The sequence below is a fragment of the Rhizophagus irregularis genome, chromosome 27, assembly GCF_026210795.1.
Source record: "Rhizophagus irregularis chromosome 27, complete sequence".
Taxonomy (NCBI): Eukaryota; Fungi; Glomeromycota; class Glomeromycetes; order Glomerales; family Glomeraceae; genus Rhizophagus; species Rhizophagus irregularis.
Window position 1 is genome coordinate 3,174,454 of NC_089455.1, and position 22,399 is coordinate 3,196,852.

General features: G+C 26.0%; 6 protein-coding genes across 9 annotated transcripts; 3 read left to right on the forward strand and 3 right to left on the reverse strand.

The window, feature by feature from the left end:
• The first annotated feature begins 25 nt into the window (after positions 1–25).
• OCT59_018580 (uncharacterized protein) lies at positions 26–893 on the forward strand. The gene is made up of 2 exons (XM_066148863.1): positions 26–383; positions 470–893. Exon 1 carries the CDS (start codon positions 43–45, stop codon positions 379–381), a length of 339 nt encoding a protein of 112 aa, XP_066004750.1. The 5' UTR covers positions 26–42; the 3' UTR covers positions 382–383; positions 470–893.
• Positions 894–2,004: 1,111 nt separating this feature from the next.
• Positions 2,005–3,208, reverse strand: OCT59_018581 (U6 snRNA-associated Sm-like protein LSm2). Its single transcript, XM_025323038.2, has 3 exons — positions 3,154–3,208; positions 2,842–3,000; positions 2,005–2,740 (listed from the first exon to the last, which is right to left on the reverse strand). The coding sequence occupies exons 1-3, from the start codon at positions 3,154–3,156 to the stop codon at positions 2,591–2,593; spliced, it is 312 nt and encodes a 103-aa protein (XP_025164679.1). The 5' UTR covers positions 3,157–3,208; the 3' UTR covers positions 2,005–2,590.
• A 114-nt stretch (positions 3,209–3,322) lies between these two features.
• Positions 3,323–4,575, forward strand: OCT59_018582 (uncharacterized protein). Its single transcript, XM_025323037.2, has 2 exons — positions 3,323–3,418; positions 3,493–4,575. Exons 1-2 carry the CDS (start codon positions 3,365–3,367, stop codon positions 4,273–4,275), a joined length of 837 nt encoding a protein of 278 aa, XP_025164678.1. The 5' UTR covers positions 3,323–3,364; the 3' UTR covers positions 4,276–4,575.
• OCT59_018583 (uncharacterized protein) lies at positions 4,388–5,991 on the reverse strand. Of its 3 annotated transcripts, none has more exons than XM_066148865.1 (3): positions 5,600–5,991; positions 5,013–5,033; positions 4,388–4,943 (listed from the first exon to the last, which is right to left on the reverse strand). In XM_066148865.1, exons 1-3 carry the CDS (start codon positions 5,896–5,898, stop codon positions 4,877–4,879), a joined length of 387 nt encoding a protein of 128 aa, XP_066004752.1. In that variant the 5' UTR covers positions 5,899–5,991; the 3' UTR covers positions 4,388–4,876. The 3 variants fall into 3 exon arrangements, with proteins under 3 accessions (XP_066004752.1, XP_025164677.2, XP_066004751.1); XM_025323036.2 differs by having other exon boundaries at positions 5,013–5,037; XM_066148864.1 differs by having other exon boundaries at positions 5,013–5,037; positions 5,237–5,991.
• An 11,359-nt stretch (positions 5,992–17,350) lies between these two features.
• OCT59_018584 (uncharacterized protein) lies at positions 17,351–18,914 on the reverse strand (the record flags this gene model as incomplete). The annotated part of the gene is made up of 6 exons (XM_025314162.2): positions 18,792–18,914; positions 18,572–18,706; positions 18,253–18,499; positions 17,867–18,179; positions 17,623–17,797; positions 17,351–17,549 (listed from the first exon to the last, which is right to left on the reverse strand). Exons 1-6 carry the CDS (start codon positions 18,884–18,886, stop codon positions 17,351–17,353), a joined length of 1,164 nt encoding a protein of 387 aa, XP_025185767.2. The 5' UTR covers positions 18,887–18,914.
• Positions 18,915–19,028: 114 nt separating this feature from the next.
• Positions 19,029–21,678, forward strand: OCT59_018585 (uncharacterized protein). 2 transcript variants are annotated; one of them, XM_066148866.1, is made up of 4 exons: positions 19,029–19,181; positions 19,352–19,606; positions 19,680–20,799; positions 20,874–21,678. In XM_066148866.1, the coding sequence occupies exons 2-4, from the start codon at positions 19,490–19,492 to the stop codon at positions 21,470–21,472; spliced, it is 1,836 nt and encodes a 611-aa protein (XP_066004753.1). In that variant the 5' UTR covers positions 19,029–19,181; positions 19,352–19,489; the 3' UTR covers positions 21,473–21,678. The 2 variants fall into 2 exon arrangements, with proteins under 2 accessions (XP_066004753.1, XP_025185768.1); XM_025314163.2 differs by having other exon boundaries at positions 19,029–19,155.
• Positions 21,679–22,399: the final 721 nt, after the last annotated feature.

Here is a 22,399-nt window from a genome sequence, read left to right on the forward strand (position 1 = left end):
AGTTTCATCTTTTAAGAAGCGGGTTGTCTTTTCTTAAAAAAAATGTCAAATAGTATATCGCAAGTAGTTCTTCATTTATTATCAAAAAATGGACCACAAACATCAAAACAATTGTTATCGCATATAAATGGATATCGAGAAACGATATCTCATAAATATTTAAAGTCTAAAGTATTGGATAACATGAAAAATCAAAATTTAATTCATAAAAAGATATATAGAGGTGATTCAAATGATCCCAAATCATCCAAAATTAAACCTTTATGGCTTTGGAATATTAATGAAAATAAAGTTAATAAAGTTGCTCACATGGAATTGAATACTGAAAGAGAAAATGACAATGAACAAGCTAAGCAAAAAGACGTAGTTAATGAAATTTGAAGGTATTTTATTTTTTAAACGATTAATGCTCTTTAATTTCTAACTAGATTTAAATGACTTTTTCTGCTATATAAAAAATTTTATTCAGGAAAAACTTTAGCGAACCGAAATTTTTTTTTTTCTATTCTCTTTGTATAAAATTACTATATTCATTTATTTATGATTTGGGGAAGGAGAGTCTATCATTTCGTGGTGCTTCATATGAATTCGTCATGGATTTATTAAATGGGTTTGAAATTAAGATGAAATCTCACACTGTAACTATAAAGGACAGTATCGAAATTCTGAGAAAGGAATGTTTTCACGAAAAAAAAAATAAAAAAAAAGATGCCTAAATTCATGTTCTAAATAGATCCGAATCTCTAGTCCCAATTATGAATTATCAACAATTTTAAAGAATATATTTGTTCGATTTATTTGCAACAATTGTCCATTCTGAATTTTTATGTATACATATTCAAACTTAAAAGTAAGTTTATAATAAACTATTAGAAACAACTATATGAAACAAACTTAATTACATTATATAAATTTTTTTAGTATAATATTATTTGGATACAAATACTTAATAAAATTAACTAATTTTAATCAATACTAAAAAGTTATATTGTTACTAAAAATCATCTGGGATAATGATTTAGAAATATAAAAGAATATTAGTTAATGATAGTAGAGTATAGAAACAATCTTTTTAAAAGGAAAACCAGTTTGAAGTTTGTCAGATTTGACATATAAATAAATTATGAGTGTATTATAACAAAAAAATTTTATTTCAATTATTTTATAAATATTACAGAATATTTACTAGTTGGTAAAATTTTTGTTTTTTCTTTAATAATTAAGCTTTAATAAGACAACTTAAAATTAAAGTTAATAATGTATTTTTAGTATAATATATATGTTTAGGTTCTAAATTTTCAAATAAATTTACTACCATTCTTCTATAATAAAAAAATTAGTATAATTTTTTTAAAAAATATAAATTATTTAATATACTATATAAAATAAATAAAGTATTGCTAAATATTACAGCTAGTAATTATTATTTTATCAGAATTAAAGTAGAATTTTAGGTAGAATTAAAATGTCATAAAATTCTGCCTGTTAATATTTACTAATGCTAGTATGATTAATAAATATTTTTTTTTTTTTTTTTTTTGCAAGGTAGTGCAATTCATGAGTTTATTAGTTATATGAAGGTACAGAAATGTCTGCTAAATATTATGATTAATAAATATTATTTTAGTTATTATTATAATTTATAAGTAATTTTATTATTTAACCATATTTTTAGATATTTATTTAATTTTTTTAAAAATGATTTTTGTGTAATTTATATTATTTTTTAATAAGTTTTTAATGTAAACAATTATTTATTATAATACTTGCATTTATTAATTACAAATAATATATAAAAATATTTGTATATATGTTTTAAAGCAAATATATTTTTACAAAAATTATACTATTTATATAAGTTGAATTTTAATAAAGTTTACTTATCTGCTCCTCTTTTAAAACTTTTATTCTGTAATTTTACATTCAACTTTAGAAAATATATTCTATCTAAAAACACTGATAATATCCTAAATTATATTTATATATAAATAAAAACCTTTTATCTTAAATTATTTAAAATAGAATCTTTATACTCTTAGTTTATAATACATATATAACAAGTTATCAACTATTATTATACTTTTAAACCTTCCCTTTAAATACACTTGGAATATTCTTTAAGCTCATAATAAACCTACATTAATTACATGATGATGAATAGTTATAATTACTGATAAGTAAACTTTTCTTATCTACAAAACTTTCGAAATTCCTAATTCATTGAGATAAGAAGAAATTTATTTAATAATGTTAAGTATTCAAGCTCCGATTATTGATTATATCACGAATGAAGGTAAAATTATCGAATGTTTAATTAAGTTGACAATTCATTTATTTAAAGCTCACAATACTAAATGAATCAAATTATAATTATGATTTCTTTAACGTATTATTGATTATTATGATAAATCTAACCGTAAATATTTCTTTATATTTTCTTTTGCCAATTCAAAGATGCTTACGAGATTCTTCATATATAAATACCCATTATTATTGTCATATATGTTGTTATTCATTTAAAGAACACTAATTAAGTCCTCCCCTTTTCTCATTGGAAAAAAATTGTTTCTTATTTAAGTTTGTTTAATTATTAACGATTCATTGTATGAGCAGCTGCTGTAGTTGGTTGTTGTGCTTCTCTTCGAGCAGCATCTTGTAATAAAGCTGTATCTACTGCACTAGCGGGTAATTGTACGTATCGTACAACTGACCCACGTATAAAACAATTCTTGACTGCCATCTATTATTGATTTTGGTTAATTAGAAAACTTTTTCAGCATTTACACATTCACGTTAATACGCGAAAAACAAACTATTCTGAAAATGAATATATATAAATACCATATGAGGATATTTTGTATCATCTACCACCCGAATCTCATCAAGTTTGATATTTAAGAATTGATCAACCGATTTTAAAATACCCGTAATAGCTAAATCATTTTTCAATTCTACTGTCACTTGATGTCCAATGAGTGTCTTGAAAAATGAATAAAACAACTATGAGAGGAAGAAAACAAAGGAAGAACTGTCAATTGAATTCATTAACTTATCGCGCGTTTCAATTTTCTTTTCGTTATGTAACTAAATATGACGTATGCACCGCATTAAAGCAGAAAATTTTTTTACAAGTTAAAAAGTGAATAAACGCACCATTATACAAGAAGGTGTACGTGATTTTATAAAAATTGGAATTTTTTCCGAAAGTAGAATTATTTTTGTCATAAAAATTGACTTTTTATGTATGTGATATCAATAATTGTGTAACAGTAATTTTTAAAGTTATAAGATCTACGTCCAATTTTTTTGGATTTTTTTTCCTATATTAGTGTTGTTTGAATTCAGACTTGTTGCGAAATCGATAATGGCTACCTCAACTTCTGTACAATTTACGGTTGGGAAACTCGACGCAGGAATGGTAAATATTCTTTATTCTTTATGGATTCTCAAGTTTTCATGCATCTAAATAACATCTTACTTTTGCTCTTGTAGGCGATCTTATTAACAGAAGATCACCATTTAATAGAGTTTCCATCATTATTACTTCCACCGGGAGTAACATCTGGTAGTATAGTAAATATAGGAGTAAATCGTAATTATGATCAAGAAGCAGCACAAAGTAAAGAGTTTTGGGAATTGCAAGAAGCAATTCTTAAGGAATTTGGACGTAATAAACCAGAACCGCCACGTCTTCACATAAAACATATTACTCAAACATCAGTCATACTAGAATGGGAGCCATTAGTTTTACATCAAGCAAAATTAAAAGCATTAAACATTTATCGTAATGGAGAAAGATTAAGTCAACACGCTCCAATAGGTATTAATTATATTAAATTAAGTGGATTGGATATGAATCATGATTATGAATTTTACATTACAATTCAAACTACAGCTGGTACTTTTACTTCTGATAATATTAAGGTTAAAACTCATACTATAGAAAATTTAACTGGTATTAATGTTTGTTTTGGTATTTTAAATGGGAATGATGAAAATGAACAAGATGGTGATAATCCTTCCCATAGTAAACAAGAATTGATTGAAATTTTAGAAAGAATTGATGCTAAATATAGTGAACATGTTGGTCCTGATACAACTCATTTATTATGTAATATTCAAGGTGGTCCTGAATATCAAAAAGCTTTAGAAGGTTCTATTCCTATTGTTAAACCTGAATGGTTGATTGCTTGCGAAAAAACTGGTGTAATACAAGCAGCTTTACCTTATTATCTTGTTCCTCAAACTCCCGTTTCTGAAGAGAGTAGCAGATAAATTATTAATATTGACTTTTGGCTTAATATTAGCTTTAAATAGTTTTGAATAAATATATTTGGAAATTATAATATTAATTATATTAATCGATTAATGGGATTAGAAAGTATATTTAAATTAATAGTAATTAATTTTTTATTTTTATTTTTTTTCTTTACAATTTGGATATAAATTTAATTATCAAATGAATAAGTGAAATGTATTAAGAAGAATGTTTATATAGAAACTAAATGAAGACTGATTGAAATAAACTGCTAATACATCTTCCAGTATATATACATATATACGTATATATTTTCCAAATTACATTTTTTATCTTAATTATCCTAAATATATGAAATTAACTAAACTAAATATCTTGAAAAAAGATGATTATCGAAGAAAAAAATCAAATAACCTCTTTTTAACTTCTTGAATAAGGCTTTATATTGCGTGGATTTTTCCTTTCAGCAATAGTGAATCATAAATACATTATCATTTTATTTCACCAACGGACGAACGTGACCTGCGTCATCTTTACACAATCTTTCATTATATTTTTGCATTTCCTTTAAATATGCATTGGCCTTTGGATCTAACGCTTCTTCACGTTCATCGTCTTCTAGAATAACGCGTTTAGCATCCGGTTCTTCGTCCGTAGGTTGACTCTTACGTTTTCCACGGTTTTTCTATATAACGAAATTTATTGTTAATATACAAAACTTTTGATTTTAAAAAAAGAATACTTAAATACTTACAATACGATCCTCAAAAGCCTTCTTTCTATAACATTCAAATATATTTCAAACATACACAAGTGACAATCCATAGAATAACAGAAAGAAAAAAACAACAATCCAAAAATAGTGTATAGTTTATTCATTTTTTTTTTAAAAAAAAATAATTTTTTTTAATATTTTCAAAAAATATAATTATGTAAGTAAAAAAGTTTCGTTTCGTGAAAAAAAATAAAAATGCTAACCAAAAAAAGAAAATAAAAGAAAATAATTTCTAGTCACGCCTTAATAGATCGATCTATGAATTAAAAGAATCCTTTACATCGATTATGATCATGGTTGTAATTCTACGACCAATTATATAATTATTTCTCCAAATAACACCCTCTTGAACCCTTGTACGTATGGTATAAATATATTGCACACCGTTCTAACAACAAAGCGTAATATCAGTCATTCCCCAAAAAATCGAATGGTGGGAAGATAAGTGAAGCTAAAAGCGCAATTAAGTCTTCCCACAATCATTCGATTTCCAAAAAATAATTTATATAATACGCAACACAATTAATCCTTGACTAAAAATATATTTTGTATCGTAAACTTCTCACCTTTCTAAAGCTTCAAGTTGTTTCTTTTTTTCATCTTCTTCAGCTTTCATTTTTTTGAATCTATCCAAAAAACTTCCATCATTTGAAAAAATATTTATTGCCGGTGTAGAACTAGGTACATTCTTCGCTGATTTCCCCCCTACAACGCTACTATTTGAACTTCCGCTATCTTTCTCTTTTTTGGTAGTACTTGTAGAAGAAGAGTTTGAAGGAGTAGGAGAAGGCGGCTGCTGTTGAACTGTTGTTGTCTCCTCTAAAGTTTCTGTGTTATTGTTATCATTATTTTCATTTGTGGTCATCTTGTAATTTTAATCGGTGTCTAGTAAAGTTCAAAGGTGGCGTCGGTTATCTTGTCTGCTTTATACAAATTCGTGGTTGTAGATCTATTTGATAGTGCAAAAAAATGAAAATTGTTCATGTGAATTCTAAAATTATGGAAAAAAATTTGGCCAATCAAATAAACCATGGATAAATTCACGCTTTGCTAAACACGTGATTTCTAATATTATTGTTGAAAACTAGTTGACGTCACCTCCTAGTTTGCCGGTTCTTTAGAATTAAGGTTAGAACTAGAGTTAGGTTTAGGGTAAGGGGATTAGAGTTAGTAATTTGTCACGTAGTATCATGTTCTAGCTGTTCAAATTTTATAATTATTCTGTAAACAGAAATTTTTTCACATACATGTAAAAACTCTAATTGTCACAATATTATACATAACCCAAGATGGTTGGACTAGCAAAATATCATGATGTTATCAAAATATAATGATTTTATAATATGATAATCTTATAAATATTTTTTTAAATTTTATTTTAAATTACAAATTTAAAATATAAAATTTTATTTAACAATATTGAAATAAATTAAAGTAAGTAAAAATTAATATAAAATTAATTCAATAATTTTATTAAATTTTATTTAAAATATAGAAATTAATTCAACAATTTTATAATTTATAAAGTATAGAAGTTTATTCAACAAATTAAAACAAATTAAAATAAATAAAAATCATATATTACAGATAGGGATGTTAATAGTCTGTAGAACTGTGATTTAGACTGCAGTTCTATAAAAAAAATTTTAGCATTAGTTTGTTACTTCTTATAATTTCTACTGGAATTAATAAAATTTCCTTTTTTGGAAATTTATGTAACCTTGTGCAACAATAAACCAATTTTTGTGAAAATAAAAATATCCTTTTTGGAATTATATAATGTTATACTACCATAATTCGGGCTGGTACTATATCTTTAGTTACAGATAAGTACATTACAATTTAAAAGTTTATTTAATGATATTAAAATAAATAAAAATCATATGTTACAAATAATTTTTAAATTTTATTTAAAATATAGAAATTAATTCAACAATTTTATAATTTATAAAATATGGAAGTTTATTTAACGACATTAAAATAAATTAAGATAAATAAAAATCATATGTTACTAATAAGTAAAATACAATAGAGAAGTTTATTTAATGATATTATAATAAATTAAAATAAATAAACATTATATTTTATAAATAAATACAATATAAAAGTTTTTAAATATTTAAATATAGAAATTAATTCAACAATTTATATAATATGGAAGTTTATTTAACAACATTAAAATAAATAAATATAGAAATTAACTTAACAAATTATAAAATATGAAAGTTTATTTAACAACATTAAAATAAATTAAAATAAGTAAAAATTATATATTATAAATAAATACAATATAAAAGTTTTTAAATATTTAAATATAGAAATAGTATAAAAGTTTATTTATTATATATTATAAACAGTGCATTACAGATAAAAATTTTTTAATTATTTTTATATTTAATTTTAAATTATATTTAAAATATAAAAATTAATTTAATAATTTTGTAATTTATACTAAATATGGAAGTTTATTTAACGACATTAAAAATAAATATTATTTAACAATATTAAAAATAAATAAATATAGAAATTAATTCAATAATTTATACAATATAGAAGTTTATTTAATAATATTAAAAAATAAATTAATATAGAAATTAATTCAACAATTTTACAATTTATAAAATATAAAAGTTTATTCATTATATGTTATAAATAAATATAGTACAGTGTATTATAGATAAAAGTTCTTATTAATTTAATTTTTAAATTCTATTTAAAATATAAAAATTAATTTAACAATTTTATAAATTATAAAATATAGAAGTTTATTTAACAATATTATAAATAAATATAACTAATATAAAATTTTTTTAAAATATTTAAATATAGAAATTAATAACTCAATAATTTTATAATGTATAAAATTTATTTATTATATATTACAAAAAAATACAATACAATATATTGCAGATAAAAGTTCTTATTAATTTAATCTTTAAATTCTATTTAAAATATAGAAATTAATTCAACAAATTTTATAATTTATGAAGTATAGAAGTTTATTTAACAATATTATTATAAATTAAAATAAGTAAAAATTATATATTATAGATAAATATAGTTTTATTTAAAATATAACGCTGGTAAAAAAATGATTTATCTACTACATATCTTATATATATTGGGATACTTAAAATGTAGAAAATCTTACACAAATAATATATATATCATATACACATCAGGTACTTATATATATATTATACACATATTAGATATCTAATAGATATATAATATATATAAGTAGTACCTAATGTATATATGACCTAATGTATATATGATATATGTATTATTTGTGTAAGATTTTCTATATTTTAAGTACCCAATTAAAGATGTGATATGTAATTATTTTTAGAAGGTTGTAAAGTTGCAATTATTACAACATACATACAACACTTTTGTTGTAATTACAACACAATATTATAATTATTATATAGTATTATAATTACTACTAGTATTGTAATTATTATTATTATTTTTTTTTAAATGTTGAATTATGTACCACTTTATTAGAATATATTTGGACTACATAATAATCACAAATATTCTATGAATGATACTTCCAGCTCCAGGCCAGTCTGATCAACCATTAGATATTATATTACCAATAAAATTAAAATTAAGAATAAAAGTAATCAAAAAGCATAGCAAAATAATATACCATAATTTAAAAGTATAAATAAAAATAAAACATTAAAAGAAAAACAAAAACAAATTAAAAATAAAAATAAAATTAACAATAATTAATAAATTATATGTCTAAAATTATAAATAAAAATAAATATAAATAAGAAAAGAATAAAAATATTATTTTTGTATCTATTAATCCAATAATTTTTTGCTCGTATAACGTAATCTTATCAACTTTCTTTTTTATTGGAATCCAATCCTCACATATGTATTTCCTTACAAAGGTATCTATAGATTTCTTTACCAAAGAGACTGATTTTTGTAATCGATCTACTTTTCCCATTTGTAAATCTTTAACTTTATTTGTAAGTTGATTTGAATTGTCCTTTACTTTGAATTCGAAAGTTGATTTGAATTGTCCTTTCGCTTTGATTCGAATAATTTTATGTTCGAGAAATACCTTCTCTTTTTTCCCATAAAATAACTTGTTCACATCTTGGTTTCCATATTAATTCTTTAAATGCTAGAATGAATAGTATTGTAATTATTATAATGTGTTATAATTATTTTCAATTATACAAATATATATTATTATTTCTTTTTATGATGATATTTGTTCTATAAAAACTTATTTTTGTAATTTTTATTTTTCAAAAAGAAAATTTTTGAATAATTATAAGTAATATTACAACACTTTAACTTTAAAAGTAGTAATAGGTTGCAACTCTTACTATTACAACACAAGGTAGTACATACTACATCTTTATACCCAATATGTGTAAGATATATATAAAATATGTGTAGAATAGATTATTTTATTATCAATGTAATTAATTTAACAATTTTATAAATTATAATATATAAAAGTTTAATGATATTAAAATAAATTAAATTAAATAGAAATTATAAAGTCTTTGGAAACACTTATGATATAGACTAGGAGGAGGAGTTTTCTCTAAAAAAGAACACCTTCAAGATGCACTTACTCCTCTAGCCTAAGTTCTTCACTGATAGTATATACATAATTTTCTGTCATGAATTAGCCGGTGATTTAGTTCTTAGTGTTTAATTAAAATTTTTGATCTGTTCTACGCAACTATATGTATTATATTAAAACTTGTCTTTTCAAAATTTTAATAAAGAATTATATATGCTGTAACAAAAAAAAAAAAATTATATATTATAAATAAATACAATACAATAAATTAACTCAACAATTAGAAGTTTATCTAACATTTAACAATATTATTAAACAAATTAAAATGTTGTGCCTCAGATCGATTCTTGCCTCAGATCGCAACTCACGCACCTCAGATTGAAATCGTCATGTGAGGTGCGTGATGTGGATCATTGATAATCTGAGGTGCGCTGGTTTTAATCTGAGGCAAATAAAAAATTTTTTTTTAAAAAAAATATCGATCGTTTTCTACTATTTTTTACTATTTTATTAATCTGAAATAGTGTTAGTTTAACTCATTAGTAAGCTACACTAAAAATTACTTTAATTATTATAAAGTTTTTAATAAGAACGGTTCTTTACGGCTAATTGGCTCTTTGAGGTAAGTTCGGAAGCTTTTATTTTATTTTTTTTTTGTTTTTTTCTTTTTCGGAACGGTACTAACCATTCCTACCTTTTCTTTTTTTTGTTAAACATTTTAAGTAGGTTTTTTTTGTTTTTTTCTTTTTAGGAGCCGTATTTAACCCATTTCTTTTTCTTTTTTTAATAGGAACGGTTAAAATGTTTTAAGGTAGAATTCAATTTTTATTTTATTTTTTCTTTTTTGAACGGTACTAACCGTTTTTTTTCTTTTTTTTTAGCATTTCGGCCTGGGCTCTCTCCCGGTAAATAGGTATGCTATAATGTTTACTATAGTGTTAGTTTCTTTCTACGGAACGGTACTGACCGTTCTTTTTTTCTTTTTTTTTTTAGCAGTTCAGCCTGGACTTTCTCCGGTAAATATTTGGTGCTATGGTGTCTATGGTGTTAGTTTTTTCCTCTAGAACGGTACTGACCGTTCTTTTCTTTTTTTTTAGCATTTCGGTACTGTCTACCTGCCGGTAAATATTTGGTGCTATGGTGTATATGGTGTTAGTTTCTTTTCTCCTAGAACGGTACTGACCGTTCTTTTTTCTTTTTTTTTAGCATTTCGGTCTGGACTTTCTCCCGGTAAATATTTGGTGCTATGGTATCTGCGGTGTTATTTTCTTTCTCATATGTTTAAATAATCGGCGTATTTGTAAAGTAGAACGGTACTGACCGTTCTTTTGTCTTTTTTTTTAGCATTTCGATTTGGACTCTCTCGGTAAATAGGTGGTGTTATGGTATCTATAATGTTGGTGTTTTCTTCTAGATATTAGCCATTCTCTTTTCTTTTTTAATAGGAATAGATTAATGGTTTTTTGAGAATAGGTAAATAAGATTTTGAGTAAGAAAACATGGATGTTAGAGAAATGAAAATTTATAATAAGAGGAACGAAAAAAAATTTAATGTAAAATCTGATATTGAATAATATAAAATTGTGTATAATCTATTAACAAATAAAATCAATGATTTAAGCATACATGAAATTACTTAAATTCAAATTCTTTATTATTTTTTCATATAAGACATCAGTAATAATGCATTTTTTTGACTAATTAATATATTTTTACATATAACAAATGCCGCATCATTTATTTTGACATGAACGTCCACTATGGCATCTACTGCTACAGTGCTCCACCTGCCTTCTTACAGCGACATTTATTACTATTGCATTCGCCTTTACAATTACATATACCCCGATATCTAAACCCGCACTCTGAAGACGTGCAGCCTCTCTAATTGATATTTTGTTTAAGGGAATGACTTCTAATTCAGGAAAAGTTTCTGTTCCAAGTGGTTCTAATTCACTAGCAGAATAATACACTCCAATTATTCCAAATTTTGATCCCAAACTATATTTATTATTTTCAGTTTTTTCCATAATTTTACATGGCAAAGTGGGTCGATCAACACTAAATCTATCAATTTTAGGAACAGCAACCCTTACCAGATCACCAATCTGATATTCTTTAATTCTTTTTCTTCCCTTGCTCATTTGATTGGCCATCTTATTTGTATAATCTTGAAGGTCTTGACGAGCCATATTTCTTAATACTTCGTGCTGTGTATTATTTGTAATATCTAAAAGGACTGGATCAATAAGTACTATATGTCTATTATTTTCATTATCTTGATCTTGGACCACTGCTCTTTCAATATCTAATTGTTGAACTGGAATATTTGATTCTAATTGTATTAGTATGATAAATAATAAAATTTGGCAATTAGATTAAAAAAAACATTTTATTAAATTTAATAAATATTATTGAAATTAATAATTTTTTTAGTATTAAAAACCTTACCTTGCAAATCATCTATTATATCACTATCCAAATCTTCAATACTATCATATATTTGTATAGTATCAGGTATATCCTCTTCATTATAGATATTTTTTGCAAATAATTCATCAATTAAAGTACAATTTCCACGTGGTTTATCACCATATACGAGTTCATATGGTGTTTTTTTATGGGACCGACACCATGAATTGTTCATAGCTGAAATAACAAATTTAAGACCAAAAGACCAATCAGTTCGGCCAGTATTCTCTCGCCACTTACCAAGCTTTTGTTGTAAAATTCCATTAGCACGTTCAAGCTAGGCCCTGAGACTGCGGATGTCGTGGACGACCATTTATAATCATTACTGTAGTACTTTTTTTACATTTCAATTAATTCCTTTATTTCTCCCAAAAGCCACAAAACTCTTTAGGCCAAAACCCATTCAATATTCGCTTTAGTGCCCTCTTATAAAGCTCTAAAACGGTTGTCAGACTGTAAAATAGTTGGAGGAGAGCCTAAAAATGGAAAAGTTCAAAAAGATATGCTGCTACTTCAATAGCTTCTTTTGAAGTAAGAAAGCCTGCTTCCCAAGAAGAATCTTGTAAAGAAATGATCTTTACATGGCAAATATATTTATATTCGCCATCTGCGTCAAATGATAAATCAATAAGATCCATCTAAAAAAAAATAAAAAATAAATTAAATATAATAATAATAAAAAAAAGAATATAAAATAAATTAAATATTTACTTGCACACGAGATAGAAAATTCCTTGCAATGATAGGCTTTGCTGCTAAAGGGTGAAATGATGGTTTTCGTACTGCACATATTGTACAATTATTAACAAATTGTTCTACAATATCTTGTTTAATCCAACCCCACCTTTCTATAATAGACTTCCATGTCTGTCTTGCCCACCATGCTGTGTAATTTCTGCATGAGTTCGACATAAAACTTCGTACATATTTTCTACAGCCAACACTGGGTTGTTGTTTGCTGCAACAATTACCCTATAGTCACCAGGTGTTATTTCCTCAAGCTTAAACTTTTTCTTAATCCAACTACGTGTATTTTTATTAGAAATAGTATTATTTTTAGGGTCTAACAATACTTCTTTAATTTTATTTAAAAAATTAAGATTTATCAAAGCTTTTTCTTGCTTTGACGTAGGGAGGTTGCCAATGTAACGTTCAATAATTCCATTAAATGTATCTCTGCTGATAAACGTATATTCCATGACAAAACATATAGCTACAAACATGTGTTTTCAAGCTGTAACGATATAAAGCATGTGTCTTCAGACTGTAACGAGATAAAACATGTGTTTTCAATCTGTTAACGCGATAAAACGTGTTTTCCATAAAAAAAAACTGTAATAAAAAAATGTCGTGTCTTTGTAAAGATTATCAATGATTTGCATCACACATATCACCTGACAATAATCTCAATTTTTAAGTTGATTTTATTTATTACACAATTTTTATATTATTCAATATCAGATTTTACATTAAATTTTTTTTCGTTCCTCTTATTATAAATTTTCATTTCTCTAACATCCATGTTTTCTTGCTCAAAATCTTATTTACCTATTCTCAAAAAACCATTAATCTATTCCTATTAAAAAAAGAAAAGAGAATGGCTAATATCTAAGGAAAACACCAACATTATAGATACTATAACACCACCTATTTACCGGGAGAGAGTCCAAATCGAAATGCTAAAAAAAAAGACAAAAGAACGGTCAGTACCGCTTCTACTTTACAAATACGCCGATTATTTAAACATATGAAAAGAAAATAACACCGCAGATACCATAGCACCAAATATTTACCGGGAGAAAGTCCAGACCGAAATGCTAAAAAAAAAAGAAAAAAGAACGGTCAGTACCGTTCAGGGAGGAGAAAAACTAACCCAACATAGACACCATAGCGCCAAATATTTACCGGGAGAGAGACCAGACCGAAATGCTAAAAAAAAAAGAAAAAAGAACGGTCGTACCGTTCTAGGAGAAAAGGAAACTAACACCATAGACACATAGCGACCAAATATTTACCGGGAGAAAGTCCAGGCTGAACTGCTAAAAAAAAAAAAGAAAAAGAACGGTCAGTACCGTTCTAGGAGGAAAAGAAACTAACACTATAGTAAACATTATAGCATACCTATTTACCGGGAGAGCGCAGGCCGAAATGCTAAAAAAAAAGAAAAAAAACGGTTAGTACCGTTCAAAAAAGAAAAAATAAAATAAAAATTGAATTCTACCTTAAAACATTTTAACCGTTCCTATTAAAAAAAGAAAAAGAAATGGGTTAAATACGGCTCCTAAAAAGAAAAAAACAAAAAAAACCTACTTAAAATGTTTAACAAAAAAAAGAAAAGGTAGGAATGGTTAGTACCGTTCCGAAAAAGAAAAAAACAAAAAAAAATAAAATAAAAGCTTCCGAACTTACCTCAAAGAGCCAATTAGCCGTAAAGAACCGTTCTTATTAAAAACTTTATAATAATTAAAGTAATTTTTAAGCAGTAACTTACTAACCTGAAAGCTTAAACTAACACTATTTCAGATTAATAAAATAGTAAAAAATAGTAGAAAACGATCGATATTTTTTTTAAAAAAAAATTTTTTATTTGCCTCGTATTAAAACCGAAAGCACTTCAGATTATCAATGATCCACATCACGCACCTCACATGACGATTTCAATCTGAGGTGCGTGAGTTGCGATCTGAGGCAAGAATCGATCTGAGGCACAACAAAAATAAGTAAAAATTATATAGTAATATATTGCAAATAAAAATTTATTTATTTATATAATATAAAATTTAATTCAATAATTATAGAAGGTAATTTAATAATATTAAGATAAGTAAATATATTTTCTTTTTATATTTTTTAAACTATATTTTATTATTTTTTTAAAAAAATGGTTGTTATTAATAAAATTATTAATTTTATAAAGAAAATATATTACTGCTACATCAAGATCCCGCTTACTTATAATAAAGGTTATTATAGAAAATTGGCTCTTTACTAATAGTTTTTACCTTACTTTTTTCTTAAATTCTATTGGTTAATTAGCTAAAAAGGAAAAAAATCATAATAATGTAACATAAAATTTCCTTTTATAGTAGAATCTACAAAGAATTTATATATGATTTTTACCTTAGGCCTAGGGATGACCTATCTTATAAGTAAGCAGGGTCCTGCTACATCAATAATATATAAAATTATAAAAGATAATCTAACAATACAAAAAATTGAATTATTAATAAAATAATTTAAATATAAAAAATAATATTAATGATAATTCTGATCTTTTTAAGAAACTTTTTGATATTCTTAATTAGGTAAATTGTTTTAATATTTAAAATATTTTTTATTGTCTGGAGTGAATGCAAAGGACTATATATGTCTACGCACTATGAAAAATGATTAATCATGTGTCCAGAATTCTAAGGCATTATGCTGCTAACCAGTAGAAAATTGCGATTACGTGAGTTTCTCTGTTTAGGAATTCTAAGGCATTATGCTGCTAATTAGTAGAAATCGCTACCATTCTTGATATATGTTAACATCTTTATTTATTATGATACTTCACTTTGGACTTACAATGATTCCCGTTTCCTAGTATTAATTGCTAAATGATAGTAATACAATTTTTTAATAAAATATTGGAGCCTGTGAAAAACAGTAAAGAATATTTTATAAAGTTAAAAATATTAGTGTAAAATTATTATTTATAAAATGGCCATTTGTAAATAATAATTTTTACATTTTGATGGCATACATGTATAATTATAAAAAAAAGTAATATATTATTAGCTAAAACTAATAAAATTTATTTTTTTACGCCAGTTTAATATTGTTCTTGAAAGCATATATAGTTTAGTTTAAAATTACTGAAGAAACTAGGAGGTTTTGGCAAGTTGGAGAAATGCTGAAATGGCAAAACTTTGCTAAAACTATATGAAAGTCTTATAAAAAAGTTGGCAAAACTCTGGAAAAAAGCAAAATCTAACAAAATTTATTATAAATGCTGATGAAACTGCTGAAACCTTGCTGAAACTATAATAAAATTATAGTAAAATTTTAGAGAAACTAATCGTAGAATTTTGAAGAGGTTTAGACAAGCAACTTTAGTTTAGTTACACTATGTTTTCTTAACAGACAATTTTCGGACAGAATATTTTCCTGACAATTTTGATCAGCATTAAAACTAATGTAGGCAAATGGTATTAAGCAAGTATCCTGTCGGGAAATGAATGTCAGGATTTTGTTTAACATCAATATAGTTTACGTAATATTAAGACATTAAAAATGATATATTATTATATTATATTTATTATTTATTTTTATAAAATATTAAATATATTAATTTTATTTAAAAGAATGATAATATATTTTATAATAAAAATATGATAAATGAAAATATAAAATATATTAAATCTCAATTTTTAATAGGTAAAAATATAAAATTATTTATAATATTTATAATATTTATAATTTAATATTTATTAATATATAAATTTAATTATTTTTAAGATTTAAGTTTTTTTTCAATAAGTCTTCTTCAAAATATAGTTAATATTGATTTTAATAGTTTAATATGGAAAAATCCATTAGCTAATGGAATTATTAGTTATAATAATACTTCAATATTAAATAATAATAAATTATGTTAACAGTTTAATAAGCCAATTAATAATATAGTTGTTAAACTTTTAAAATCAATTAAAAGTAATATTATGATTTTATATTAAATTATAATGTAGTAGGTAAGATCTTAGGTTTACTTATTAAATTATACTTTTAGCAAATTAACCATTTTTTAAAATATTAAAATTAGAATTATGTGGTATTTAATAGTCCAATTTCAATAAACTTTTTTTTTTTGTAGCTTTTATTGAACTTTACAATAATAAAAAAAGTTCATTAAAATCAGATTACTGGATGCCAAAATATTTGCAAAAAACAATTTTTTGTGTTTTAGTAAAAAAGGGTGATTTTGGCATCAACCTATATATTAGATGTTTGAGGGATAAATTGTAAAAAACCAGGCAGTGCTAGGATTAATAGAATTACAGAAAGATTATTCAAAAATCTTATTATTATCTACTCTTTCTTAGCTATAGTTTTATTTTTACCAAAAGGAGTTCTAACTTTGTTATTTGAAGTTATTAATATTACATACAAATACCTTAAACCTATTACCAAACTGGCATAGAAGATTATGTTAGATACAAATTATATTTAATTTCAGTAGTAGCACTTGAAACAAACTTGTAATATCACTTATCATTGGAATATTTGCATTTCTGCTTGGCTAAACATTATCACTAATTAAATTTACATGAATGTTTTCAAACATTACATCATTATATTCTAAAAACGAAATATTTGATCCATCTACAATTGCAAATAAAATACTTTTTATAGGTGAAGATGTAGTTTGAGAAGGAGAGGAAGAAGAGGTGAATAAATTATAGAGCGTCGATATTGATGGAGGTTTTTGTGTTTCAGCACTACAAAAAAAAAGATATAACTTCATATAAATTGAGTAAAATTGGATGAATCATGTAAAATATATTATAATACCTGGCTACTACAACATGAAATAAAGGTGATCCGGGATTCTTTTTTTTAAATTTACCAGGTGCAGATTCTTTATATACCAAAAAGTCGATATTATAATCTTCATTTTCAGTGGAAATATTATGATAATGTGTTATTGAAGATGATTCAACTATTTGTAACTTCTTGTATACTTGTTCTATTATTCAATAAAGTAGAGAAATGCGTTAAACTAAAAAAAAGAAGTTTTAGAATTTTAATAACTTACCATACGTTATACATTCACCAGATTCAACTAACGATTTACTTTCTTTATTATGAGTAGACTTGTTAGAAGGTAGCATCGAAGATGACTTAAATAAATTCGTTATATATATGAATGGAGAAATGATGAATGAATTTATTCTATTTAAAAACCATGGAAGTTGTAATGGTTGTGGTTGTAGTTGATGAGATAAGAAATCTGTGTGTGATGGAGATTGCGCTGACGATTGCGATTGTGAGGAAGTATAAGTAATATTTGAATATGACTGCTGTGCTCTCAATACGGTAAATCCAATCCTTTTCAAATGCGCATAAACCTATAATATTAATAATAATATCTCACCATCAATAATTAATGAAATATTCAAAATATTTATCTCTCCATCTTACTTGATACTTCTCTAACGTTAACCATCCACCTATTATCTCACAATATGCTTGCTGTAAAGACATATCCACATCACAATATTGCATACTCAACGAACATCTATCCATCATAAACAAACATTCTTCAGGATATAACCACATTTCTCCTTTTATCGCGTGTCCCATATTATGAAAGTGAGATCCTTTATTAACAGTAATCATTGCCTTCGATATTGGAGCCCCATGCCATATTGCTTTACATAATTGTCGACTAAGTACAAAAGGGTAGATATTAATGGCGCAGTTAAAGGATTTAGTCACGTGCGTTATTAAAAAGATTTACCTGGATACATTTCGTTCTTCGCTTAGTGCTTTTTCCAAAGCGTTTAACGAGCTCGTAAGCGCGTCATGTTGATTCTCTGATCCATCCGGTTCGAAATCTTTGCTACCGCGCTTTGGTATACCTCCACCTCTTTTTCTATTTCCAAAGGAATAATTCCAGTTAAGCAAAACTTTTTTTTATTGAAAATGGGTTTGCTGTGCTATAAAGCTTAATTAGTTACTTTTCTTTAGCAAAAAGTGAAACATAGTCAATATCTTGATTAATATCATCGTCTGGTTCGACTTCTCCTGTAATATCTTCGACATTTTCTTCCATATTTTTTTTAGTTATAGATTAAGAATCCGTTGATAATTATGATTCACGATACAAAAAAAAAAAAATCCTGTTTGTAGATCCTGATCAAAAAAAAAAAAAAAATCCGATTATCAGTATCAATTGTATAATAATTTTTTTTTTTGTTCTATAGTTTGACTTTACTACTTTTTTCTCTTAAAAGCAAAACAATAACTTTAGGTATTATGCTTAGTTTATCTGCAAAGTGTGCTCGTTCTTCGCGTATTGCTACAAAAGTATGGCGTTCTACAGTGTGTATCAATAATAACTACATTCGGTATTTCTTTTTAATTTCTATCAATTGTTTTTTTATCATATTATGAAGCTATCGAATCGAGCCTATATTATTTAAATGAAAATTTTACAAATAAATATATTCTTTCAAAATACTTTTCTTACCTTGATAATAACTAATATGATTCTTATCATCATGATTATCGCATCCAGAGTCCAGCATTAGGCTTACGCCCAACTTTGAGTTCTCACACCACAGAACTTATTTCATTAAATAGAACGTATAGTTCTCAAGTAGGAGGCCCAGTTATTGGCATAGATTTGGGTACGACGAACAGTTGTGTTGGTGTGATGGAAGGTAAAAATCCGAAAATCATCGAAAACTCTGAAGGCTCCCGTACTACTCCATCTGTGATTGGATTTGCCAAAGATGGTGAATTATTAGTTGGTCAAGCTGCTAAGCGCCAGGTAAATATACCGGACATGATCTTTTAAAAATTGTGCAGCAAGTTGTGGACTGACTCAATTGTGATATTTCTAGGCTGTGATAAATCCCGAGAATACGATATTTGCCGCAAAACGATTGATCGGTCGTGTATTTGATGACCCAGCAGTACAAGAAGAAGCGAAAGCAGTACCTTTTAAAATAATAAAACATACTAATGGCGATGCATGGGTAGAAGCGCACGGAAAGAAATACTCTCCACCTCAAATTGGTGCTTTTGTGCTTAACAAAATGAAAGAAACAGCTGAAGGATATTTAGGTAAAAAAGTACATAAAGCCGTTATTACAGTGCCGGCCTATTTTAATGATGCACAACGTCAAGCAACAAAAGATGCAGGGAAAATTAGTGGATTAGAAGTTTTACGTGTAATTAATGAACCAACGGCTGCAGCATTAGCTTATGGATTAGATAAATCTGGGAACAGAGTAATAGCTGTTTATGATTTAGGAGGTGGCACTTTTGATGTTTCTATATTAGAAATACAAAATGGTGTATTTGAAGTTAAGAGTACAAATGGCGACACTGCACTTGGTGGTGAAGATTTTGATTCAAAGATAGTGAAATTCATTGTTCAAGATTTTAAAAAAGAACAAGGAATTGATTTGACAAGTGATAAGATGGCTATACAACGTATTCGTGAGGCTGCCGAAAAAGCTAAAATAGAACTTTCTTCCACTGTACAAACTGATCTTAATCTACCTTTTATAACAGCTGATAGTACGGGTCCAAAACATATCAATATAAAGTTAACTAGATCTAAATTTGAATCTTTGACAAAAGATTTGGTGGATCGTACAGTTGAACCTTGTGAGAAGGCTCTTAAAGATGCTGGTATAAACAAAAATGATATTAAAGAAGTTATCTTGGTCGGAGGAATGTCTCGTATGCCTAAAGTTATCGACTCTGTTAAAAGTATATTTGGTAGAGAACCAACTAAAAGCGTTAATCCAGATGAAGCAGTTGCTATTGGTGCTGCTGTTCAAGGTGCTGTTTTAGCCGGAAGTGTGACTGATATTTTATTATTGGATGTTACACCTCTTTCACTTGGTATCGAGACACTTGGAGGTGTTTTCACGAAGTTGATTGAGAGGAATTCAACCATTCCAACAAAGAAATCACAAGTTTATTCCACTGCTGCTGATGGTCAAACTAAAGGTATAAAGAATCGCCATTAATTGTTGCTTTTTGAAATTTTTTAAAATTTCTCATTTTTTTTCTCGTTTTAATAGTGGATGTGAAAGTATACCAAGGTGAAAGACAACTCGTTAAGGACAATAAATTATTGGGTAATTTTGTACTAGATGGTATTCCACCAGCACCCAAAGGAGCCCCGCAAATTGAAGTAACATTCGATATTGATGCTGATGGTATTGTTAATGTATCAGCAAAGGATAAAGGAACAAATCGGGATCAGTCTATAACTATTACTGCATCATCGGGTCTTTCTTCTAAAGAAATAGAAAAGATGATTGAAGATGCAGAAAAATATGCAGAATCTGATTCAAAACGAAAGAATTTAATCGAAGCAATAAATTCAGCCGAATCGGCAATAAATGAAACTGAAAAGAACATGATGGAACATAAAGATCAAATTGATCAAGAGGAAAGTAAAAATATTAAGGAACAAATTGGTAATTTACAAGAGTTTATTAAGAAAGGCGAGGAAGCTGATCCTGAAGAAATCAAAAAGGAAACTCATAAGTTAATACAGAATAGTCTAAAATTGTTTGAAGTTGTCTATAAAAAAGCTCAGGAGAAGAACGAAAGCCCTTCACAAAGTAATAATGCTTCGCCAGAAGATGCATCATCACCTGGAACATCTGCATAAATATGAGGAGTTATAGTTTCAAATCATAGATGTATATTAAAATATATACATTATTTTTTTAATCAATCTTGATAATTTTTTTTTTATGATAATCATTCGACGATCACTTGTCGATCATTTCGTCACATCATGTTAGTTTTGTAATAATACGTTACGCTTACTTTAAGTTAAATAAAAATATAGCAAAAGTATATTTTGATGACTAATGGTATGTGAATTCTGGTGATTTTCTGTTATTTCGTAAATTTAAGTTTTGCCAATAAAAATGAGATATTCGATGACGTAATAGGGGGGATCAACGGTTAATCACGTGACGTTATGTTGTCTTACGTAATAGAAACAGAGAGAAAAAAAAAAATTTTTTTTTATACATACATATTGTATTTTCTATTGACTAAATATACATAACTAACATGAGAGTTATGAGAATTATACAGAATATACGATTACTAAATCATACTTTTAGACAAATCATGATCAATTTAGCGCGATTATTACAGTTATTACGAATTTTATATATTTTAAACCGTTTCGGCTGTGGTATAATTGATATAATTGATATAAAAAACTCGATGAGTCACTCGAGAGCAAAACAAGCCTGGCCAATCATTTATCTGACGATAATTTCTCGGAACCGATTCTTATTGAGCCATATGATTGAAGAAATGGGGAAATGAAGGAATAATTGCGTAACATTTTGATCGAAACATACAGCATCCATTTTTGGTTATTTTAAAAAAAAAAAAAGAATTTTTTTTTAAGATGAGCAATATAAATTTTTTTGAGATATCCTGATATCAATTTGTTCTTCAAAAAGCTTATTTTTTTGACTATACTAGCTTGACAAATATTTACGAAGAACATCATCGTTTTAGAAAAGCTTTTTACTTTATTATTTAAAGGAAAACTTTTACCTTTTACTGATCA

Bases quoted from the DNA above. Each gene is read 5' to 3' on its own strand.
- OCT59_018582 (XM_025323037.2), top strand. From the start codon at position 3,365: ATGGCTACCTCAACTTCTGTACAATTTACGGTTGGGAAACTCGACGCA. The intron at 3,419-3,492 runs GTAAATATTCTT...TTGCTCTTGTAG, and splicing joins GGAAACTCGACGCAGGAATG to GCGATCTTATTAACAGAAGA.
- OCT59_018583 (XM_025323036.2), bottom strand. From the start codon at position 5,898: ATGACCACAAATGAAAATAATGATAACAATAACACAGAAACTTTAGAG. The intron at 5,038-5,599 runs GTGAGAAGTTTA...TGAATGTTATAG, and splicing joins CAACTTGAAGCTTTAGAAAG to AAAGAAGGCTTTTGAGGATC. The intron at 4,944-5,012 runs GTAAGTATTTAA...TTCGTTATATAG, and splicing joins AGGCTTTTGAGGATCGTATT to AAAAACCGTGGAAAACGTAA.
- OCT59_018580 (XM_066148863.1), top strand. From the start codon at position 43: ATGTCAAATAGTATATCGCAAGTAGTTCTTCATTTATTATCAAAAAAT.
- OCT59_018581 (XM_025323038.2), bottom strand. The intron at 2,741-2,841 runs GTATTTATATAT...AATCAATAATAG, and splicing joins ATACAAAATATCCTCATATG to ATGGCAGTCAAGAATTGTTT.
- OCT59_018585 (XM_025314163.2), top strand. From the start codon at position 19,090: ATGCTTAGTTTATCTGCAAAGTGTGCTCGTTCTTCGCGTATTGCTACA. The intron at 19,156-19,351 runs GTGTGTATCAAT...TATCGCATCCAG, and splicing joins CAAAAGTATGGCGTTCTACA to AGTCCAGCATTAGGCTTACG. The intron at 20,800-20,873 runs GTATAAAGAATC...TCGTTTTAATAG, and splicing joins TGCTGATGGTCAAACTAAAG to TGGATGTGAAAGTATACCAA.